Source organism: Daphnia carinata, chromosome 2, assembly GCF_022539665.2.
Source record: "Daphnia carinata strain CSIRO-1 chromosome 2, CSIRO_AGI_Dcar_HiC_V3, whole genome shotgun sequence".
NCBI classification, from domain to species: domain Eukaryota; kingdom Metazoa; phylum Arthropoda; class Branchiopoda; order Diplostraca; family Daphniidae; genus Daphnia; species Daphnia carinata.
The window spans coordinates 4,022,922-4,041,059 of NC_081332.1; the positions used below are offsets into that span (position 1 = coordinate 4,022,922).

The 18,138-nt window shown below is 38.3% G+C and overlaps 3 protein-coding genes across 3 annotated transcripts in view; all 3 read right to left on the bottom strand.

Moving 5' to 3' along the window:
* Positions 1 to 18,138, bottom strand: part of LOC130686741 (cytochrome P450 4c3-like) — a 101,092-nt gene that overhangs the window by 5,016 nt on the left and 77,938 nt on the right. The window lies entirely within an intron of this gene.
* Positions 1,848 to 4,768, bottom strand: LOC130686744 (cytochrome P450 4C1-like). Its single transcript, XM_057509901.2, has 14 exons — positions 4,632 to 4,768; positions 4,480 to 4,567; positions 4,305 to 4,417; positions 4,156 to 4,246; positions 3,830 to 4,012; positions 3,683 to 3,752; positions 3,497 to 3,623; positions 3,080 to 3,170; positions 2,893 to 2,999; positions 2,760 to 2,828; positions 2,525 to 2,693; positions 2,281 to 2,460; positions 2,006 to 2,217; positions 1,848 to 1,924 (listed from the first exon to the last, which is right to left on the bottom strand). Exons 1-13 carry the CDS (start codon positions 4,737 to 4,739, stop codon positions 2,057 to 2,059), a joined length of 1,557 nt encoding a protein of 518 aa, XP_057365884.1. The 5' UTR covers positions 4,740 to 4,768; the 3' UTR covers positions 1,848 to 1,924; positions 2,006 to 2,056.
* Positions 5,328 to 8,142, bottom strand: LOC130686739 (cytochrome P450 4C1-like). Its single transcript, XM_057509895.2, has 14 exons — positions 8,012 to 8,142; positions 7,867 to 7,954; positions 7,674 to 7,786; positions 7,502 to 7,592; positions 7,247 to 7,429; positions 7,113 to 7,182; positions 6,713 to 6,839; positions 6,558 to 6,651; positions 6,366 to 6,472; positions 6,230 to 6,298; positions 5,991 to 6,159; positions 5,746 to 5,925; positions 5,512 to 5,682; positions 5,328 to 5,435 (listed from the first exon to the last, which is right to left on the bottom strand). Exons 1-13 carry the CDS (start codon positions 8,132 to 8,134, stop codon positions 5,513 to 5,515), a joined length of 1,584 nt encoding a protein of 527 aa, XP_057365878.2. The 5' UTR covers positions 8,135 to 8,142; the 3' UTR covers positions 5,328 to 5,435; position 5,512.

The window sequence follows — 18,138 nt, forward strand, 5'->3', positions numbered from 1 at the left end:
CCAATGTGACCATCATAACACTACCACCCCGTTTTCAAATGATACAGATCGCTCGATTACGCGGAACGAGAAAGTGAAACTCTCTTCAGCATAAATTTTGATTTATTGGTTAGTATATATTTTTTTTCCGCTAAATTTAGCCTCAACCATGAAACGCCCGCCGTTTTGTCTGACGACGCGGATACACTTTCACTAAAAAAAAAAAAAAAAAAAAAAAATGTCGCTGCTTAACGTAAGTTATACGATTTTTTGGCTTTCTTTTTCTCGCAAACTCCTAACCAGGACTTCCTAGAAAACAATTTAGTTTGCGGCCTATTTTGCTAGTTTTGGTGGGGAAAAAAAAATGTGCCGCTTCCGAAACAAAACTATGTTAGACTGCATTGTGGTAAGCTACATAGTTGGAACGAAAGCAATACGCCATTCTTATGGAGTGGAAAAATCTAATCAGTCTCACACGCAGGTTTGCATGTCAATGACCTGTCAAAAACTTGCCGGCTTGGAGACCAACCGAGGTCGAATTCTGTACCAATAAATGAGAATTTTTACGAGTAGCAAACACATTGAGCAAAACGAATTTGTCTTTAACATTTTACTGAATAATTAATAACTACTAAGCGAAGTGACCGCACTTCAAAGGCAGAGGTATCGTATTTTATCGTCATGATTCGTTGCCAGTTGCTTTTATCACATCAAATTTAAGTGCAATGTGCAATTTAACTCTCGGTAGAGGATGCAGTATTGCCACAACGATGTTAGCTATTTTTGTTCCAGGTTGTTTTACGGTGTCTAGTCTGGTCACTTATTTTCCTGTTCACGATAACAACTACATCATATCACGTTACAGCGGTAAACTTATACCCTAACCGTTATCTTCTATTAACGACTGCCAAAGGGAAGGTCGGACTGCGCAAGACCTTTGAATTTCGCAATGGAAGTTTCTTCTTATCACCAAAACAACAAACCTTTCGAAAAACAACAAAAAAAAAACGCCTTAACATAAAGAGTCACTTTGCGTTTCGGCGTACGTAACAATCCGTGGCTGTTACTAGAATAAACCAAACATGCATTTCGGAAATAAAAACGAGGCAATGCGTCTTTTTTAGTAGCAAATTATCCAAAATATGAACAGCGCGATAGATTGAAAATCGGCCTTAATGTACTCCATAGTACTGCAAAACAACGCAAAGGTTTAGCAAAGACGCTTGCGCTGTACAGTTAATATCGGATTAAGTATAATTGACTAAAAGACTAATCTGGCTGTCAAACAAACAAAACAATAACAAATCGCTAAAGCTTTCAAGAAGTGGAACAGGAGCAGATGGTGCGGCCATTTTTATTCCATCCTTCCATAAACCGAACGCAAGTCGTCAAATTTCGTAGTTTATCGTCGCCCATACGAGTGGTCTGGCTTATAAACCAATCACGCATTTGTTAAATTAGCATGCAGTGTTGAAATAAAATCGTCCCAAAAAAATCAACAAAATTATTCATGTCACGCAGTACGACAAGCGCATTCGAAATCGGTTTAAAGAATTATCTGGGCGAGTCTGCGTGTCGAAAGATATGTTGCAACAGAAAACTAAATAAACTTCTTTGACTGACACGATATTTTCGACAACCTTTCCTCTTATCAGATTTGTTTACTGCGATCAAAGCGCCTGACTAGTTTTGTCCTCTGACACGTGCAGTAGTCGCAGCGGTCGTTCTATTTCTATTTGGCTGACAAAACAAGATTGGAGCCCTCTATCTCTCAATTCGCGTGGAGAAAACGTAGATTTATAAATCCGCGAATAAAATGCCCTAATTATGGTTTTTTGCAAATTTCTTAACCAAAAATTTCTCCTTACCTGTGGGAAAATTCAGCGAATTTCGACGGTTTAAGGTCCACTGCCGAGAGACGGCGGTACGTGGTTCCCCTGTGCACCTGAAAACAAAATTATTAGATGTGTTCCCATCGCTACAAGATCACGCAATCTAAATAAATTTTTGAATTCAAATTTATTACCCAATTTCGAGTGGTTTATGAATATACGGGGAAAAACTGTCATTTAGTACGTCAACAACGTCTGGTCAGTCGTACTCGAATCGCGTCAAGCGGTCGTAGGATCAGTTCAGTCACGACAGGTAAGTCAGTTGGTTTGTCCAAGGCTTTAACATGAAAGCGACGAAACACAGACGCGAGAATAACTTTCTCTTCCATCATAGCAAATTTTTGCCCTATTAAAATTCAAGAATCCGCTTACGACAGAATTCTATGAAATGCTGATAGCAATAAATTACCGATGCAGTTGCGTGGTCCCGCGCTGAACGGAACGTATGCATAAGGATGCCGACCACGAGCGTTTTCGGGGAAGAAGCGATCAGGTTGGAAACGTTCGGGATCCGGGAAATAGGTAGGATCTCGATGTATGACGTAAGACATGGCTACGAGCGAAGCCCCGGCTGGGATATCGTAACCACCTGGAAAAAGAATGGCAAATAAATGCAATTCTTGTGCGGACAGACGTCTGCGTGATTGACGTACAAATGGTGGTGTCTTCTTTGACGAGCCGGCTAAAAAATGGCACGCTCGGATATAACCGAAGGGCTTCTTTGATGCAGCATTCGAGATATTTCAGTTCACTTAAATCGGCCATTGTTACTGGACGATCAGAATTGCCAAACACCCGATCGAGTTCCTCATTCACTTTCTCCTGGAACACCCAAAACAAGCAGAATTGTCGGTACCAAATAAGGAGGAAATCAAACTGTTAACTCACCTGAACTTCAGGATGATTACCTATGAGAAATAGAGACCAGTTGATGGCGGCAGCAGTTGTGTCATGACCCTAATGCCAAAACAAACAAATAACGATAGATTCGAATAAATTAATTGCGTAAGATTTAACGTACTTCAAACATAAAGGTATCGACTTCTTCGCGGATATCTAGGTCGGTGAGAACTTTGCCATTTTGAGAGGCTTCAATTAAAAGATCGAGCAATGCTAAACGGGTTTTCTCTAGGGCAAACCAAGAACATAACATCGAGTCACGTTATTTGAAGATGAGGTAAACTTTTGCATAAACTATGTAATCATACTTGGCATACATTCTTCTCCATCTGGTGACTCCACCTTCTGTTGTTGCTGGGCAGTACGTTGTTTGTGTTTAATTTTTCGCTCACGAATCACCTGGAAGAGGCCAGTAAACAAGCCAAAAAAATACGTTAATGGTACGATGTGCAATACGTGAGTTTCGCGAAGCACTCACTGAGCTTTCAAGAATTATAGATAATAGTCTTTAAATCAACATCAAGGTGGGTGGATATGACTCAAGAGGCTTTCCAAATAGTATTTTTTTTTTTTTTTTTTTTTTTTGCAATTTTAGCCACTAAGCTTTTAGTTTGCCATTGTGTCGGGGTACGAAAGCAGAAATTATGAGAAAGAAAAAAAAAAGTTGTTCCTTTTTAACCACTGGAAAGTTTGGTTTTCCCTTTGGCTTTCGTAAAGAGCTGTACCTGATCAGTGAAACCATGAAGAATTGACAAGCATCTCTTCTGTTCGAATCCGTATGGAAATAGCCGAAAGAGCCAATCTGGTTGGAGCCAAGGTTGCGTTTGTCTCGACTGGATGATGTGGCTCATGCTAGTATGTCAACACAGATTATCATGATGGCTAGAAATAGCAAACAAATCATGCCATACTTATAAAGAGCTTTGACGTAATCAGAATCACTCTGATTTTGTGCATTCACATGGAGACCCATGGCCGTTTCTTAATGCCCGTGCAAAAATTGCATGAAAAATACCCAATAAAAAAACTGGACAATTTCATTGAAAGTAAATTGTTACCGCAAATCACATCCAGTGTGCACAACGTGATGAACGGGAATACGTCGAAATCCTGATTGACTTTCTTGTGCAGCCTTTCGACGAGTATGGCACTCTGTTCGTTAAAAACGTGGACAAAGTCCTCGAGAATCTTGAAGTGAAATGTCGGTGTCAGCAATTTACGCCGTTGGTGCCACTTGCTGCCTGTCGTTTAACGGAAATAGGAATGACGTCACACACAGGCGTATGCAAGAATTAGATTTTTTAGGGGAAGAGTTTAAAGGACAAAAGGTCATTTCATTATTATTCTTTTTTTTAGAAAGAAGCTACAGCAAACAGAGACGTACCAGTGCTTGTCAATAAGCCTGTAGCTAGCCATGGGCGGATATAATCATACTCGGGGCCTTTATCGATAAGCTTAGTACTGCTAAGCACCGTCTTCACGAAACAATAGATTTTTTTAGATAAGAAGGATGAATTCGGTAATGCTACTTACCTCCGCACTCTCCGCCGATCCGAGTGCAAACCAGGGTTGAGGCCCTATCCAGATTCGAATGAGTGATTTCTTGTTATATTTTTTGTATAATTCCATGATATGCGGCAAGATTTCTGAATATAACAAGAATACATAAAAAATTAATTTATAATTTGGAAAATTAAACGTTGAGTACTTTCAGGTGGAAGAAAAAATTCAGTGGCGCTCCCGAAAAGCGGAATCTGGGCAGGCGGTCCGGGTACTTTTTCGCATCGTTGGTAATACTACATGTCAATTTTTAAAAAAATTAAAAAATTAAATAGTGTAACATAAATTTTTTAGTTTAACCTTGTAACGGCGAAGCAACGCACTTCCAACAGCGACTAGAACTACGCAAGCGACTGAAAAAACAAGCATTAATTCGTTAGGAATCAAATTATTTAGATCAATGACCATGGTGATAGGATAACGAGCAAAGCAATAACTGAGCTCTAAGGCTGTGATCTAAGATTATTTATAAAATAAAAAACCTTAACACGTGCCGTCCGGATAGCAACCGAAGAAAACAAAATTCTTATCTTAGGGAGTGTAAGATTATAGTCTATGCAAAAAACGACGATTCAACGATTGGAAAACATTTAAAATATCATTTTTTTTCGTCACTTCCGTAGAGAAAAAATCAACAGAACTTGCAGTCGACAACTATGACCCTTCAGTGTAAACCTTCTTATCAATGGTTGAATGATAACCATGGCAACGTCTGTTTCCTGAACTTCTGAATTCACGCTGGATTATTTTTAAGCCTTACCTACAAACGTGTCATCGTGGGTGGCCTATAATTCAGTGGATTCAAAAACGTAGAAGCCGTTGCTATTTGAAAGTTACCAGTTGAGGTACTCGGTTACTCCAACCAGCTTGACAATGAGCGACAAGCTGGCCTTAAATTTGCCTTCGAGAAGTTGCCCGATGATTGAGATATACAACGTTCAGGAAAGACAACAGCTGTCGAAAAACATGATGAATAATCGACTGACGTTGTAAACATCAGGTGAAAGTCTATTTTCCGCAAACATTGGCAAAAATCTGATTGTGCATAAATTGTATGCTTTGCATTTTTGGCACGTGAACGTGATTGAACGCCGGAAGCTACATCTTCACTCGAGACAGAGCGATTCAAAAGCAAATTATTTTAAATATTAGAGCATAGACTTTTGAGCAAAGAACGTACCTCAATTAGGCCGTGTTTTAGGACTTAACTGTAGTCGAATTCCATCGCGTGGCCTCAGGATCAACTCCGACAGCAGGTATATATCTTCCGGCTTGTCCAACGCTTTTACATGAAAGCGACGTAAAACTGATGCAAGAATAATCTTCTCTTCCATCATGGCAAACTTTTGTCCTGTAAAAATCCATAAGGCTTCAATGATATGAAACTTTCTTTAAACAGCCAAAAGCAAAATACCAATGCAATTACGTGGTCCAGCGCTGAAGGGAATATAAGCATATGGATGTCGACCCTGGACATTTTCTGAGAAGAAACGCTCAGGTTTGAAACTCTCTGGATCCGGGAAGTACCTGGGATCTCGGTGGAATAGAAACGGACTGACTGTGATGGTAGCTCCTCCAGGTAGATTGTATCCACCTGGAAAATATACGTAGTGTAAATGCTGCTCGATGTGATGATCGTTCAGTGTAATGATTTATTACAGATATCGGTATCTTCCGTTAGTTCCCTGGCGATTACTGGGACGCTCGGATAGAGTCGCAGTGCTTCTTTGATGCAGCATTCCAAGTATTTCACTTCATTTAGATCAGCAATAGTGAATGGACGATCGGAATCTCCAAATACCCGATTTAACTCTTCATTTACTTTTTCCTAGATCGTCACATATAGAACTGTTTGAACAACCCAGCAAATCTTGCCCGATTTTTTCTTTATTTTTTACCTGCACTTCGGGGTAGTTGCCAATAAGGAAAAGAGAGAAATTTATGGCCGCTGCTGTCGTGTCGTGACCCTTTATAACGTAAAAATTAAAGATACTGTTACTCTGGATGAACAAAAGCTGTGAATGATTAACTAACTTCAAACATGAAGGTGTCAACTTCTTCACGAATGTCAAGGTCGCTGAGAACTTTTCCGTCTTGAGAAGCTTCGATCAACAGATCCAGGAAAGCTAGACGAGGTTTCTCTGCGTAAAATCAATTAAATGGTGGTAACAACAGTAGTTCCAGTTGTGTGAATATAGAAAGCAATAAATTATATAAAGGTCGTACCGGAATTAAACTCATCTTTCATATTCTGTGAGTCTGATTTTTGGTGTTGCTGAGCCATGCGTTGCTCGTATTCGATTTTTCGCTCACGAACTACCTAGAAAATTTAACCGGTTTAATGGGTGATTGCCAGTCTTCATTGCAGGTAATTCTATTACCTGATCAGTGAAACCATGAAGAATTGAGAGACATCGTTTTTGTTCTGCTCCAATAGGAAGAAGTCGAAATAACCATTCGATTTGTAATAATGGCTGCATCTGTCTTCGGTGGGTTATGCCGGTCATTCTGCAATTAGCATAAAAAGAGAATTAAATTTGTCAATACGCTGTGTTCGTTTGGCTGTTATCCTAGCTCTTATTGTTTTTATTTTCTACACGTGACTGTTGTTTTTTTTTCCCTAAACCCAACTCTAACCTTATCTCTATGAGATGAATGATTAGATAGCATAACTGTCGTCAGCTGGGCCCTAAAAGGACATTATGGTTACTTGCACTTGAAATTCTTAGACGAAATAAATCATCAGAGTAAAAAAACAATATAAGAACAAATAAGGGTTACTTGTAAACAGCTTGGACGTAATCCGAATCACTTTCGCTTTGGGCGTTCAGCTGACGTCCCATTGCAGTTTCTAGAAATTTTTGAAACGCCATATGCCAGTCAGACTTATCTGTTTCGGGGGTGTCTATAATTACCGCAAATGATATCGAGCGTGCATCGTGTGATGAATGGGAAAATATCAAATTGTTGGTTAACTGTCACGTCGAGCTTCTCGATGAGTACGGCACTCTGTTCATTGAACACGCGGATGAATTCCTCCAGGATTTTAAAGTGGAAAGTTGGTGTTAGCATTTTGCGTCGCTGGTGCCATTTGCTGCCTGCAAATATGCCGGTACATTTAAAGAAATATATTAGAGAGAAAAAATAATTATGATTAACATATGCTGTACCTGTGCTCGTCAAAAGTCCAGTGCCTAACCAAGGCTGAATGAAATTATATTCTCGGCTTTTATCGATGATTTTGGTACTGCTTAGCACCACCTTGACGGAATTTAAAGTGGGATGTTAAGAAACAAAAAATTTTTGAACAACAGATACAGAGATGTAGATGTAACGAAATACCTCTGCGCCTTCAGCGCCACCGACAGAGAACATGGCCAATGGTCCTACCCAAAGCCGTGAGACCGGGTACTTGTTCCATGTTTCGTAGAGCTTCAGAAAGTATGGCAAAATTTCTTGAACAAATAAAGATGGAAATAAAAGAAAAAACACATGTGCAGCAAGCAAGGATTTTCCAACATGAAACGCGAATTACCTTCAGGTTTAATTAGAAACTCAGTGAAGCTCCCAACAAAGGGAATCTGCGCCGGTGGTCCAGGAATTTTATTGCATCGTTGAAAATACTAGCAAAAGTAGATGTTTTTAATATCTTTTCAATTTACTTCTCAAAATTCTCTTACCTTGTAATGCCGATACAACGCTGCTACGATAATGGACGCAATGACAAACACAATGGATGAAAAAACTGTAAAAGAATTTGGAAACGAAGAATAAAATTCAGAGAGGATAATGTTTACGGCCATTATGATAAACGATGTTGCTAGAAGCAGAGCTACCTAGCTGATATCCGTTCAGTACAGTAAATTTTGCAGCAATTCCAACCAGGAGATTGTAAGTGCTACTGTACTGACAACTTTATCAGCATCCTTTTCGTTGTCTAGCATTTGGCTAAGTTTCGTTGATTGTAATGTTTTGTTTTTTATGGAGATAACCATTTTTCGTACCTAAAATGATCGTACAGCGTGCAGTCAAGTCAAAATGAGCTCTGCAATAGAAACTCAATCGAGGTCCAATGAATGTCAGTCAAAACATTTAGTTCGATGACTGTTTCGCTTTTAATTGATTGCACGCCATTTTGTAATAGCATGCTCTCTTTGCTCATGGTACCCGATACTGCCAGGAATTGGCAACTAATTTTCGATATTTTAGCCGACAGCTATTGAGTTTATCGCCCCTTGACTGTTTGCCTGCGTGTATCATCATTTGTATCTGCAAATCCATAACGAACTTGTCCGTTTAGTAAAGGTAATTAGCAATTTAGTTACACCTATGTTTTACCCCTTTATGAAGTGCTTCGTCCGGGAAAGAAGCATAGTGAGAAAGCCACACATACCATCTAGCGGGAAAATGGTGCAGCGGAGAAGTCTAAATATCTTCGCTAGCTGGCTGCAACGAAAAAGATGTCGTTGCATGACGTCCAAAACTGCCTTTCGCAATTCTTTCCGCAAAAACAGCGTCTTCATCTGTCCTGAAATTCTTATCCCTAGTTTAACAATGCATCATCATACATATTCAACATGAATGAAGATAAAAACAAAGTACTATTGATAAGCGATCTGAGTAGGAGTCCATTTGCTTCATGATTACTTTAATATTGCCTCATGTGTAGAACTGGTGTGCTGATTGTTGAAATACCAGCCAAGTGGAAAGGTCTGTCCTAAAAAATTTCAACAATGTTTTCTAGAAGTTGTAAATGTGATTCAAGTTGTGAAATTAACTAAAAAAAAAAAAAAAGTGTAATAGGTTGTTTGCCACCGACATGCAATGGTAAGAGTAAAAACAAGAAAACTTTTCCAACTGGATAACCTTTTGTGGTTTCAGTTACTATTTGCCAAAACACAATCTCCCTAGACTGTTGGTTTATGGTTACATAAACTTTTTTTTACCCATATTTTCAAATGAATTGCAGCCTTTGAAAGCCCAGAATTCACACATTTCAATCCCCAATTCATTTAACATTTTTGTTATTCTGGTCACTCTGTAAAAAAAAAACATTCTCAAACATGCATAGATATAAAGGTGCGTTTGCTTTTACCTTAAACACCATTACACGAAGTGAACTTGAAGTATTACGCGATGGGTACTGCATGCGACAACAGATTTGCACGATGTTCATAAGCAGAAATGGCGCCATCAGTTCGATCGATCTGTTTTTGGTTATCGTGATCGATTCCTGCAGTTTAGAAATCGAGATCAAATGGGATTTAATCGATTCCATTGGCGAGGGCCAGCCATCTATGTGTGCGTCGAATCATCTAACAGTAACATAAATACGGTAAAGGTTGAAAATAATAACGACTCAATCTGGAAATAGAACCAGCGTTCAACATTATTATGTAAATTCGTACCAGCTGCAAGAACGGTGACCAAGACGAACAATCCACAAAATGCTTTTACAATAATTGTGTTCAAACTGTTTATAATACTTACTTCTTTGCAAAGTTTACTTTTTTTGGCAGTTCTTTGCACACTATCAGTATTGGTTTGTGGCTATTCAATTCTGTTAGTCAGATTACCTTTGTTGTCAACTGCATATATACGCAAGGGCAAGGGTTTAAATATGACACCTTTACAAACTGGATAATCCATCAGGGTTTCTTCTCATATCCATTGTTTTCTTTCCTTAAAAACTGAATTTGTTATCATAATTAGCTGACAAACTGCAAACAATATTTCTGTGCTACTGGTCTAAGGTTATTTTTTTTCTCTTACCAGTTTCTTCAAATATATGGATGTATGCCCCATCCTCCTACATATTGATTCCCAGTTAATTCAACATCTTTGTTATCCTGGTCAGCTAATAAAAAAAAGCAAAACAAAAATATGTAATATTATACCAAAATGTGTTCATACATTTATGGAAATAAATGGGTGTTTGCAGATACCTTAACACCATTACACAGAGCTGAAATTGAAGTATCAATGAATTATTGCTGCATGTAGAAAAAAGGTTTCAAGGATATTCTTAGGTTTCCTTCTGGATACCGAACTGATTCGCGATTCTTGAACTCCGTGCAGATTCCCAGCGTAGTCACTTGAAACAAATTTAGAAACGGGTAATCAGGAAAACATTTTTTAAGGAAAATGTCAAACAATGCGATTGGTGCATCCTCCTGCCTACTTGACCCAAGCTGGAATCAAGTGAATATTAGATTTAGTTACCAAAATTAACTCCTAGTGCCCTTTTGCTGCCATTACCGATAGCGTCTGCTTGTAGCTTTGAAAAAGTATTAAAACTGTACGGCTGATGGCAGCACATTGGTAGACGGGACGTGCCGGTAGGATAAAGTGGTGATCATGTTCGTCCTACAGTTATGACGCGTTGGTTAATATCAAGTTGTCATTTTCACACCCACAGTCCCGCGTGATAGATTAGAAAATATAAAAAAGTAGAAACTGTGAGAAAATGGAAAACACTTGAAAACACGATTGTTAACATATCCTGTTTGGCTCTGACAGAAATCGAGAAAAGGCGGCGATGACATGCAACCAAAGCACATCAGAGGTTGCACTGCCATACACGAAAATTACTTTGATTTCGAAAAGCGTCCCGGCATCTTCTACATCAATTATCTCCCTAGAAAATTAAGGCCAACGCATAATTTATATCTCGAGTGCGAAAGTAACCATTGGATTACAGGTGTTGAACAGGAGGGCGGAAACACATTGTACGATTCGAAACAAAAGAAGAAGAACACTCTCTTCTCAAACCGCAAAGAGAGAAAAGACATCCATAGCTGGCAATTGTTTTTACGTTCACGGATGCTTACGATGTTGTATAGAGAGAGGATGCGGTGTAGGGGGGAAAAGAAGAACAATAAGAGTGATGGCACAGGTGAAAGTCATCTATTCATTTCAACCTAAAGATTAGGATTTTCTGTTTCGATTCCAAATTAGCGTATGATTGTTTGAAAGAAAGTTCCCAAATAATTGCGGTACCCATTTATTTTGCTTCACATGAATTTGAAATTTAATGATCTCGCAAGTCGGGCACATGTCCCCATATTTCCATTGACGACATATCGGCTGGACTTTCTCGCTTCCATCACATCAAAACAAGTGTCCCTGACGAATGATTAATGGTCGACGTGTATAATATACAGGTATAATATAGCTGTAATGAAATCTCTCACGGAGTCTGGGAGAAAAAAAAACCAATCACGAACGTGCCAGTTCACTTTCCAGGCACGAAAGAATCGGCGGACCTTGTCGACATGCACAGCTGACCAAAAGCTTTTTGGGGAAGAAAAAAATTTGAATAATGAAAACAAGAACCGGCGAAAGTTTGACGAGATTCTAATCGATGCGACCGTGAGCCCCTTCTCGAAAAAAAAAACACGCGTGACTCTCCTCCCGCTATATAGAAGATGAGCTACCCCTAAGGGGTTGTCCCTCGCAGCTGGAGTGTACGTGTGCTGACCCCCTGGACATGCGGCGCACTTGTACAGCGATGGTTATTGTATGTTTTAAGATACACGAAACGACAACAAGAGAAATGCAATAACGGATGGAAAAATCCAAATGAATCGTGACATGCGGCGTAGAGTCCCCTGCAATAGTCCATAGGATTGATTTCGAGTACTATAGTATTCTTTAAAAAAAAAATAAAACGATGTTGGGTTTGGCGGTGTTTACAAATGCAGTCAAATTCGCAGTTTTAGCTGACGAGAAAGTCAAACAATGCGGATGAATAATAGTATAGAAAAATTTATTTTGCTATTGAAAATATGCTCAAACGTTCACTTTCTAACAAAAGCCTTCGAGTTCAAACATTTGTAATTTATAGTTAGAAATTTGTTTCTTTTTGGCTATAGAAAGGGATGGGCCAAACAGGTCCGGTGTTCACCGGAGGCGTGTGATGACTATGCGTCGATTCCGTCAAGCTCTCTCACTCTCACAAAAATCTTTTTTTTTAAACTATTTTTGTTTCGTCATTGAGTTTCGTTGTCATTTTTCTACTCGGATGACTGTGAGAGAGTCGTGAGAATAAAACAGGATAATAACAATAAATAGGAGCACCGGACGAGAAAGATTTATTTAGTCTAAAAAAAAACATTTCTTAAAGTAAATAATTGTTTGGTGTCCTAATGTCCGTGTAACAACTCACTTTCCAATATCTAGCCGCTATGCGAAATTTCATTCATTGGCAACGTGTAATTTTGTGTATATAGCAGCGGGGCGAAAGGAGAAACAAGTGGAGCATATTGACCAATTCATTCGGCCTTCAGTAAACGTTCAAAAAAATTGAGTTATTGTTTACAACTTCTTCTATAACATTTCACTTTTTTTTTTACACCGACAGTGATTCTCTCACCTTGGATCATCTTTCGCACATTTGTCATCCTCCCCCTATTGAATTTGTGGTCTGCCAAACTATAAGTTCCTCCACAAAGAGAGATGGGTAAAGAAATTCAGCCAATACACAAAAAAGAATTGCATATAGCCTGAAGCTGTTGAAGAACATTTTTTTTTTAAACTGCAATAAATTATGCATGTAAGATAGAGAAGAAGATGATTATTTTTATGCCCCAGCAATATACGAAGACTAATAATGGTTCTCATCACACGACTGGCTTTTCAGCAGGACTGAAAGGGGTTAACAACAATCGAGCCTTTAATTGTTTGTAACGCACACACTAGCATCAATTATTCAGCCGAATTCTTTGTGTATTTATACACAGAAAGAGAGAGAGCTCATAAAACTTTTTGCATTTGAAAAATACTCGTCTAAGAAACCGGGCGGGTTTGGGACTTTAAATGGCAACAGTGAACCAACTGGAGGTAATCAAAAATAGAAGAAAATGAGGAGAGAGTCTTCTTTCCCGAACACATTTGTAATAGTCTACACTTTCAACATATAGTTAATACAGAAGCAATTTTATTTTTTTTTTAAGACTTCCATTTTACGCGAAATTGAAGGGAACACGTTTAAAGTGTTATTATAGATTACCTGATGGAATGTCTTGGCGCGAAATTCGTTTCTCTAAACTTTCTTTCTGACTCTTTCATCGATCTGGTTCGAAAATAGCTACAACATTCAATGAGCTGTGATGCAAGGAAACAAAGCAAATGCTGGAGGTTGATGCTGGGTATGCATTCCGGTAAATGACATCAGGTTTTGGGCCGTACTCGATCAATAAAGAAGGTGAAAATTTATACGGCAGACGTAAAACAATGGTATGTATGTTTTCTTTTTCCTTAACGACAAGTTGTTTCATTTTTCTCCTTATTATTCCTTTTCTAAAATAGCATCTTAGTAGGCCGGACATCTGTTCAAAACCTGTTGCTGGCCTACTTATTTCTTTGACCGGGCCGTGGTGTGAGGCAAAGAAAAGCTCGTCGGAATTGATTCATTAACAAGCGATCGTTATTCACGTTTTTTTTTCAAAGCGGAATGACAACAAAATTAATACTGTCCTTTTTATGTCTTTAGATTTATTTGATTGCAAAAATTGCTAATCCAAAAGCTTTTCTAGTGTCACTCTGAATCAGCGTACATAAAGAATGCAATTAGATGGCAGTGTGTCAAGAATTTCTGAAATCTACAATTAATGAAAAATAAATCAACTTTCCACGTACGGTTCACTAACTTTGTTTTTGAAAATGTAATTGGACGGGTGTTTTGCATTTTGATCTCAAAAAATTTCTCTTTTTCTCTAGATCTTAGATTTCTAACTGTAGAATGTCTGTAGAAACTATGTACAGGTAGATGGAATGGATACAACCAATCGAATCAGTCTATGTCGATCCATCCGGAGATATGGAATCGATTGGGTGGAAGGCACTTCTTTTCTCCCCTTCGATTATGATGTTTATCATTTCAGATTTTTTCCCAAAAAACTTTCTCTTTGAACAAGAGCGTTCGGAGAAAGATAATATTAAATCAAAAAATCGGAATTACATTTCACGCCTAGAGCTGTTGATATAATATACCAGCATCAATTAGTACATCAAACTGACGTACATAAATCACACGAAAATTCAGTTATTTCAACCCCTATGAATTCGAATTTGGCGCCAGTTTGTTGGCCATATTTTCAATTTAACCTTTTAGCGTGAAAGAAAACTCCGCTTAAAAGTTAATACGATAATTTTTTGAATCCCGAAAAGAGTATGGTGACACACATTCTTTTTTTGCTTCGTCTTATGTCGTGGATCAAGTTTTTCCTCCTACTCTTCATTGACGGTAACGGTTTCTTCCAGTAAGGCGGTTTAACCGACCTGAAATGATACAGCTGCCCAATTCTCTCAAGTAACAGCCAGGGAATAGGAGCAAGACGACAAACGAATTAAAGGACTTAAAAATAAAAAAGAGTATCGTAATTTCTGTAAGAGTAGCGTCCGGCATATGGCGTTGTTAACAAGGACAACTTGTACCGTTGGTTACATGTACAACGTGTATACGATACTAACCATTTTCAGAGAAAGACCACCTGTGTTGTTAAGAATGTTATGCTCCATGCCCTACAGTGTATTAACATGTGATGTAAGGTGCGATTAAACTGTGCAGCTTGTTGTTGTCCGAGTGACACAAAGGCTCGTGTCGTTGGTCTACACAATAATTTAAAAAAAATAACTAATGTACTTGATGTTCATGATTAAAGTGTATCTAATTTAAGTTTAGGTTTATTTTAGTTAGATGATTCATCGATGCATAATTAGACTAGTGTGTATGTCTTTTGCCACGTGTAGAAAAAATAATATGATGAAAAATATGCAAAAAAGAGGCAGGGTAAGAAAAGGAAAGAAAAAAACAAGTTGTCCTGACCATGGAAATTATTTGGGGTAGGGAGAGAAAAGTAGTATTTGAATAGTATTCCATAGGGAATCAGTTGCAATATCTTCAACTGAAAACAAAATAATCCAAGGTCAACGACTTTCAGCCAAGGAGGTAGGGTACGCAAATTGTAAGACGAAAACAATATTTAAATTGGTCATGTCCATCCAAAAACAACTTTTTAAAATTATGCAAACTTTACATGCTTGACTATTGCAATAATGAAGTAAACAATATTTAAATTTTTTCAAGTTTCGACATAGGCCCCTGTTCGAATCCCTCCACAGCCTAATCTTCCCCACCCCCCACATTCATAACACTTAAAGCATATTTAAAATTTAATCGGGTAATTATGTTTCTTAATAAATTTATTCAAGATGTAATTCGTGAATATCAATATTTAAAAGTGGTGACCTTCATTTTTGCCAATCATGAATGGTTTTAAGTCGGTAATTTATTTTTGACTTAGTTTTTTAATATAACATACATCATTGTGCCATGCCAAACTCACGCCGAATTAGAATGGTGAGCTGATTGTAATCACGACTGTATCTATTGGATAAAATTCGTGAAATGTTCGCACAGAAAAAAGAAAATGACTCCCGGTTTTGTTCTGCTTTATTTAAATTTTTCTTTTCCATAATGGATTTGTGTGGGTAGACTAGTAGTAGGTCGGACATAATACCAAGAATAATCACCGTATCTGCGAATACGCAAATAAATTTAAACGGGAGAAAAAGAGAGGGGTGTCGGACACTATCCCGCGGTTATCTTTGCGATTCCCGGTTTTCCCGCGGTTATTTTCTGCACCACTATGTGACCATTATCAATTTTTACCACTAGTCCAACAATTTTTTGTCGGGCGTAAAATATAAGCAGAACAACCATCAAAATCACATTATTGAATACAACATACTCGAAATTCGATAAGAATCCAATCAAAACAAAGGTAGGGCTGCAAATGAAGAAAAAGGAGACTAATTTCGATCGAAATTAGTGTCACACTCTCGTAATGAAGAAAAAAAAACATTTAAATTTATGCCATCGTTATTTTCTAAGTACAGGTAATATTGCCAACGTTTTCCCATCAAGAAAGAAAAAAACTTTTGTAATTTCGGCAATTATGTATACGTGTTAGCCAAAAGAATCATTTCAGACATACAAGGTGGGGGGTGAAACTATCGTCGAAAAGAATGGCGAATAAAGTGCATAGCCACTACCTTCATTGTCTTCATGTCTCTGCGTGAGAATCGTGCGCTCTACAGTGCGTGAATGATGGCAACGGTGTGATTTTCTCAAAGTCTCCCAAGAACAATAATAATAATAAAAAAAAAAGAAGGTAGAATGTACAATAACTATAGGCTCTGTTATTATATAAATATTTTTTTTCCAGAGACCAGCTGTCGGTTACACTTCGAAAAAAGTTAATTTATCGTGCGTTCCTGTTTTCTTCGTGGGCAAATGAGGTAACGTCCCTCCATCGTGTGAATTCTAACGAAAACGCAGTGGACAACGAAGCAAAACTAAAAAAACTGGTCAAATTGGCCACTACTTGCATTTTGCCCGTTGCGTTTTTTTTAAATACCGTAAAGTTTATTACTAACCTGCATTCTCTCAACCGTCGAGATTTACAATGTTGGGCCATTTATGGATACCGAATTTCGCTGAATATTTCGTATTCTTTTAACATACGGAAGTCGGGCAGTGATGGCCCCTTCAACATTTTAGATGAAACAAGCTGCTACCATAATCAAGAGTCATAAAACATCAGCTGGTCGAGAAACAGAGAGAGAGTCGGCCATCTTTAACAGAAGCGTCTGCTTGGATCACCATCATCACGTCGTCAAAAGTGTTTCTTTTTTGTGTGAGAGTTTAAGAGAAAAAAGGGGCTCTAGAAGAAAAAGGAGGTGAAGTTGTCGTCACGCAGATTGGCAGCCGACAGACTTAGAAAAAGAAAATAGCAATGAATGGAAGATGGCCACAGAAGGAGAAAAGACTTTCGAAAAAAAGGGAAAGAAAACTGCCTAAGAAAACGATGTTCGTCTTTCACGTGAAAGCTTTCATTCTTGAAAGGGTAACAATGAACGGGATTCTACGTGCCGATGTCCACCTGTCGTGCTCATTTCATATTCTTTCTTCCTGTCAAGGGTCAAACTGAATTACATTAAATAAGATTTGTCCAATTCATCAAGACACTTCAGTATGTAGCACAACTGTGCACGCTTCCACAATCTACACCCAACAAACTGTACACACACGGGGTCATTAAATACAAAGATAAGATTTCTTCTGTAGGAGTCAACAATAACGTACCCATAGTGTCGGCTATTGAGTTTTCTATTTGACGTGTATCCATTAAACTGCCGCCATTGACGTCACGGGAAGGAAAACCGAATAATTTTTTCATAAAACGCCAGTTCATCAGTGACAACGGTGGACATTTTCTGCTGGAAAAAGAAAACCAAACAATTAAATTCCAGACTTACGGAACACCGCGTGTCGAATGCCTATCGGCGTCATTTACAAGGTAAGTTCGAATCCAATTTTTTTCTGATCATGTTCCCCGGAAAACGATTTTCAGTCGATTTAGGAAAATGTACACAATAGCCTTGGATTAGAAATGTCGATTCACTGTGCTACGTTTAAACGAGAGCTCTTGTTTTCTTATAAGACTGGAGGCTAATGCCCAACGACCTCGACGGATTGGCCTGCACGTAATGTGTTTAGGTCTATTCAAATTTCTGATTTTTTTTTTTTTCCTGCCGACCGCAATAACCTTGAATGAAACACACAGGTTTTTAATATTACCATATAAAGGATAGATACATACATATTCAATGGCCGTGAGTGTGTGAATCGTGGGCATCGTTTCATACCGTCAGCCGGGAAATAAAGGACCAAATACATTGTGTTTCAGTGTGATGGGTGTGTATCAAAAACCGTCCATCATTCGCCTGAAGCTTGGAGAAA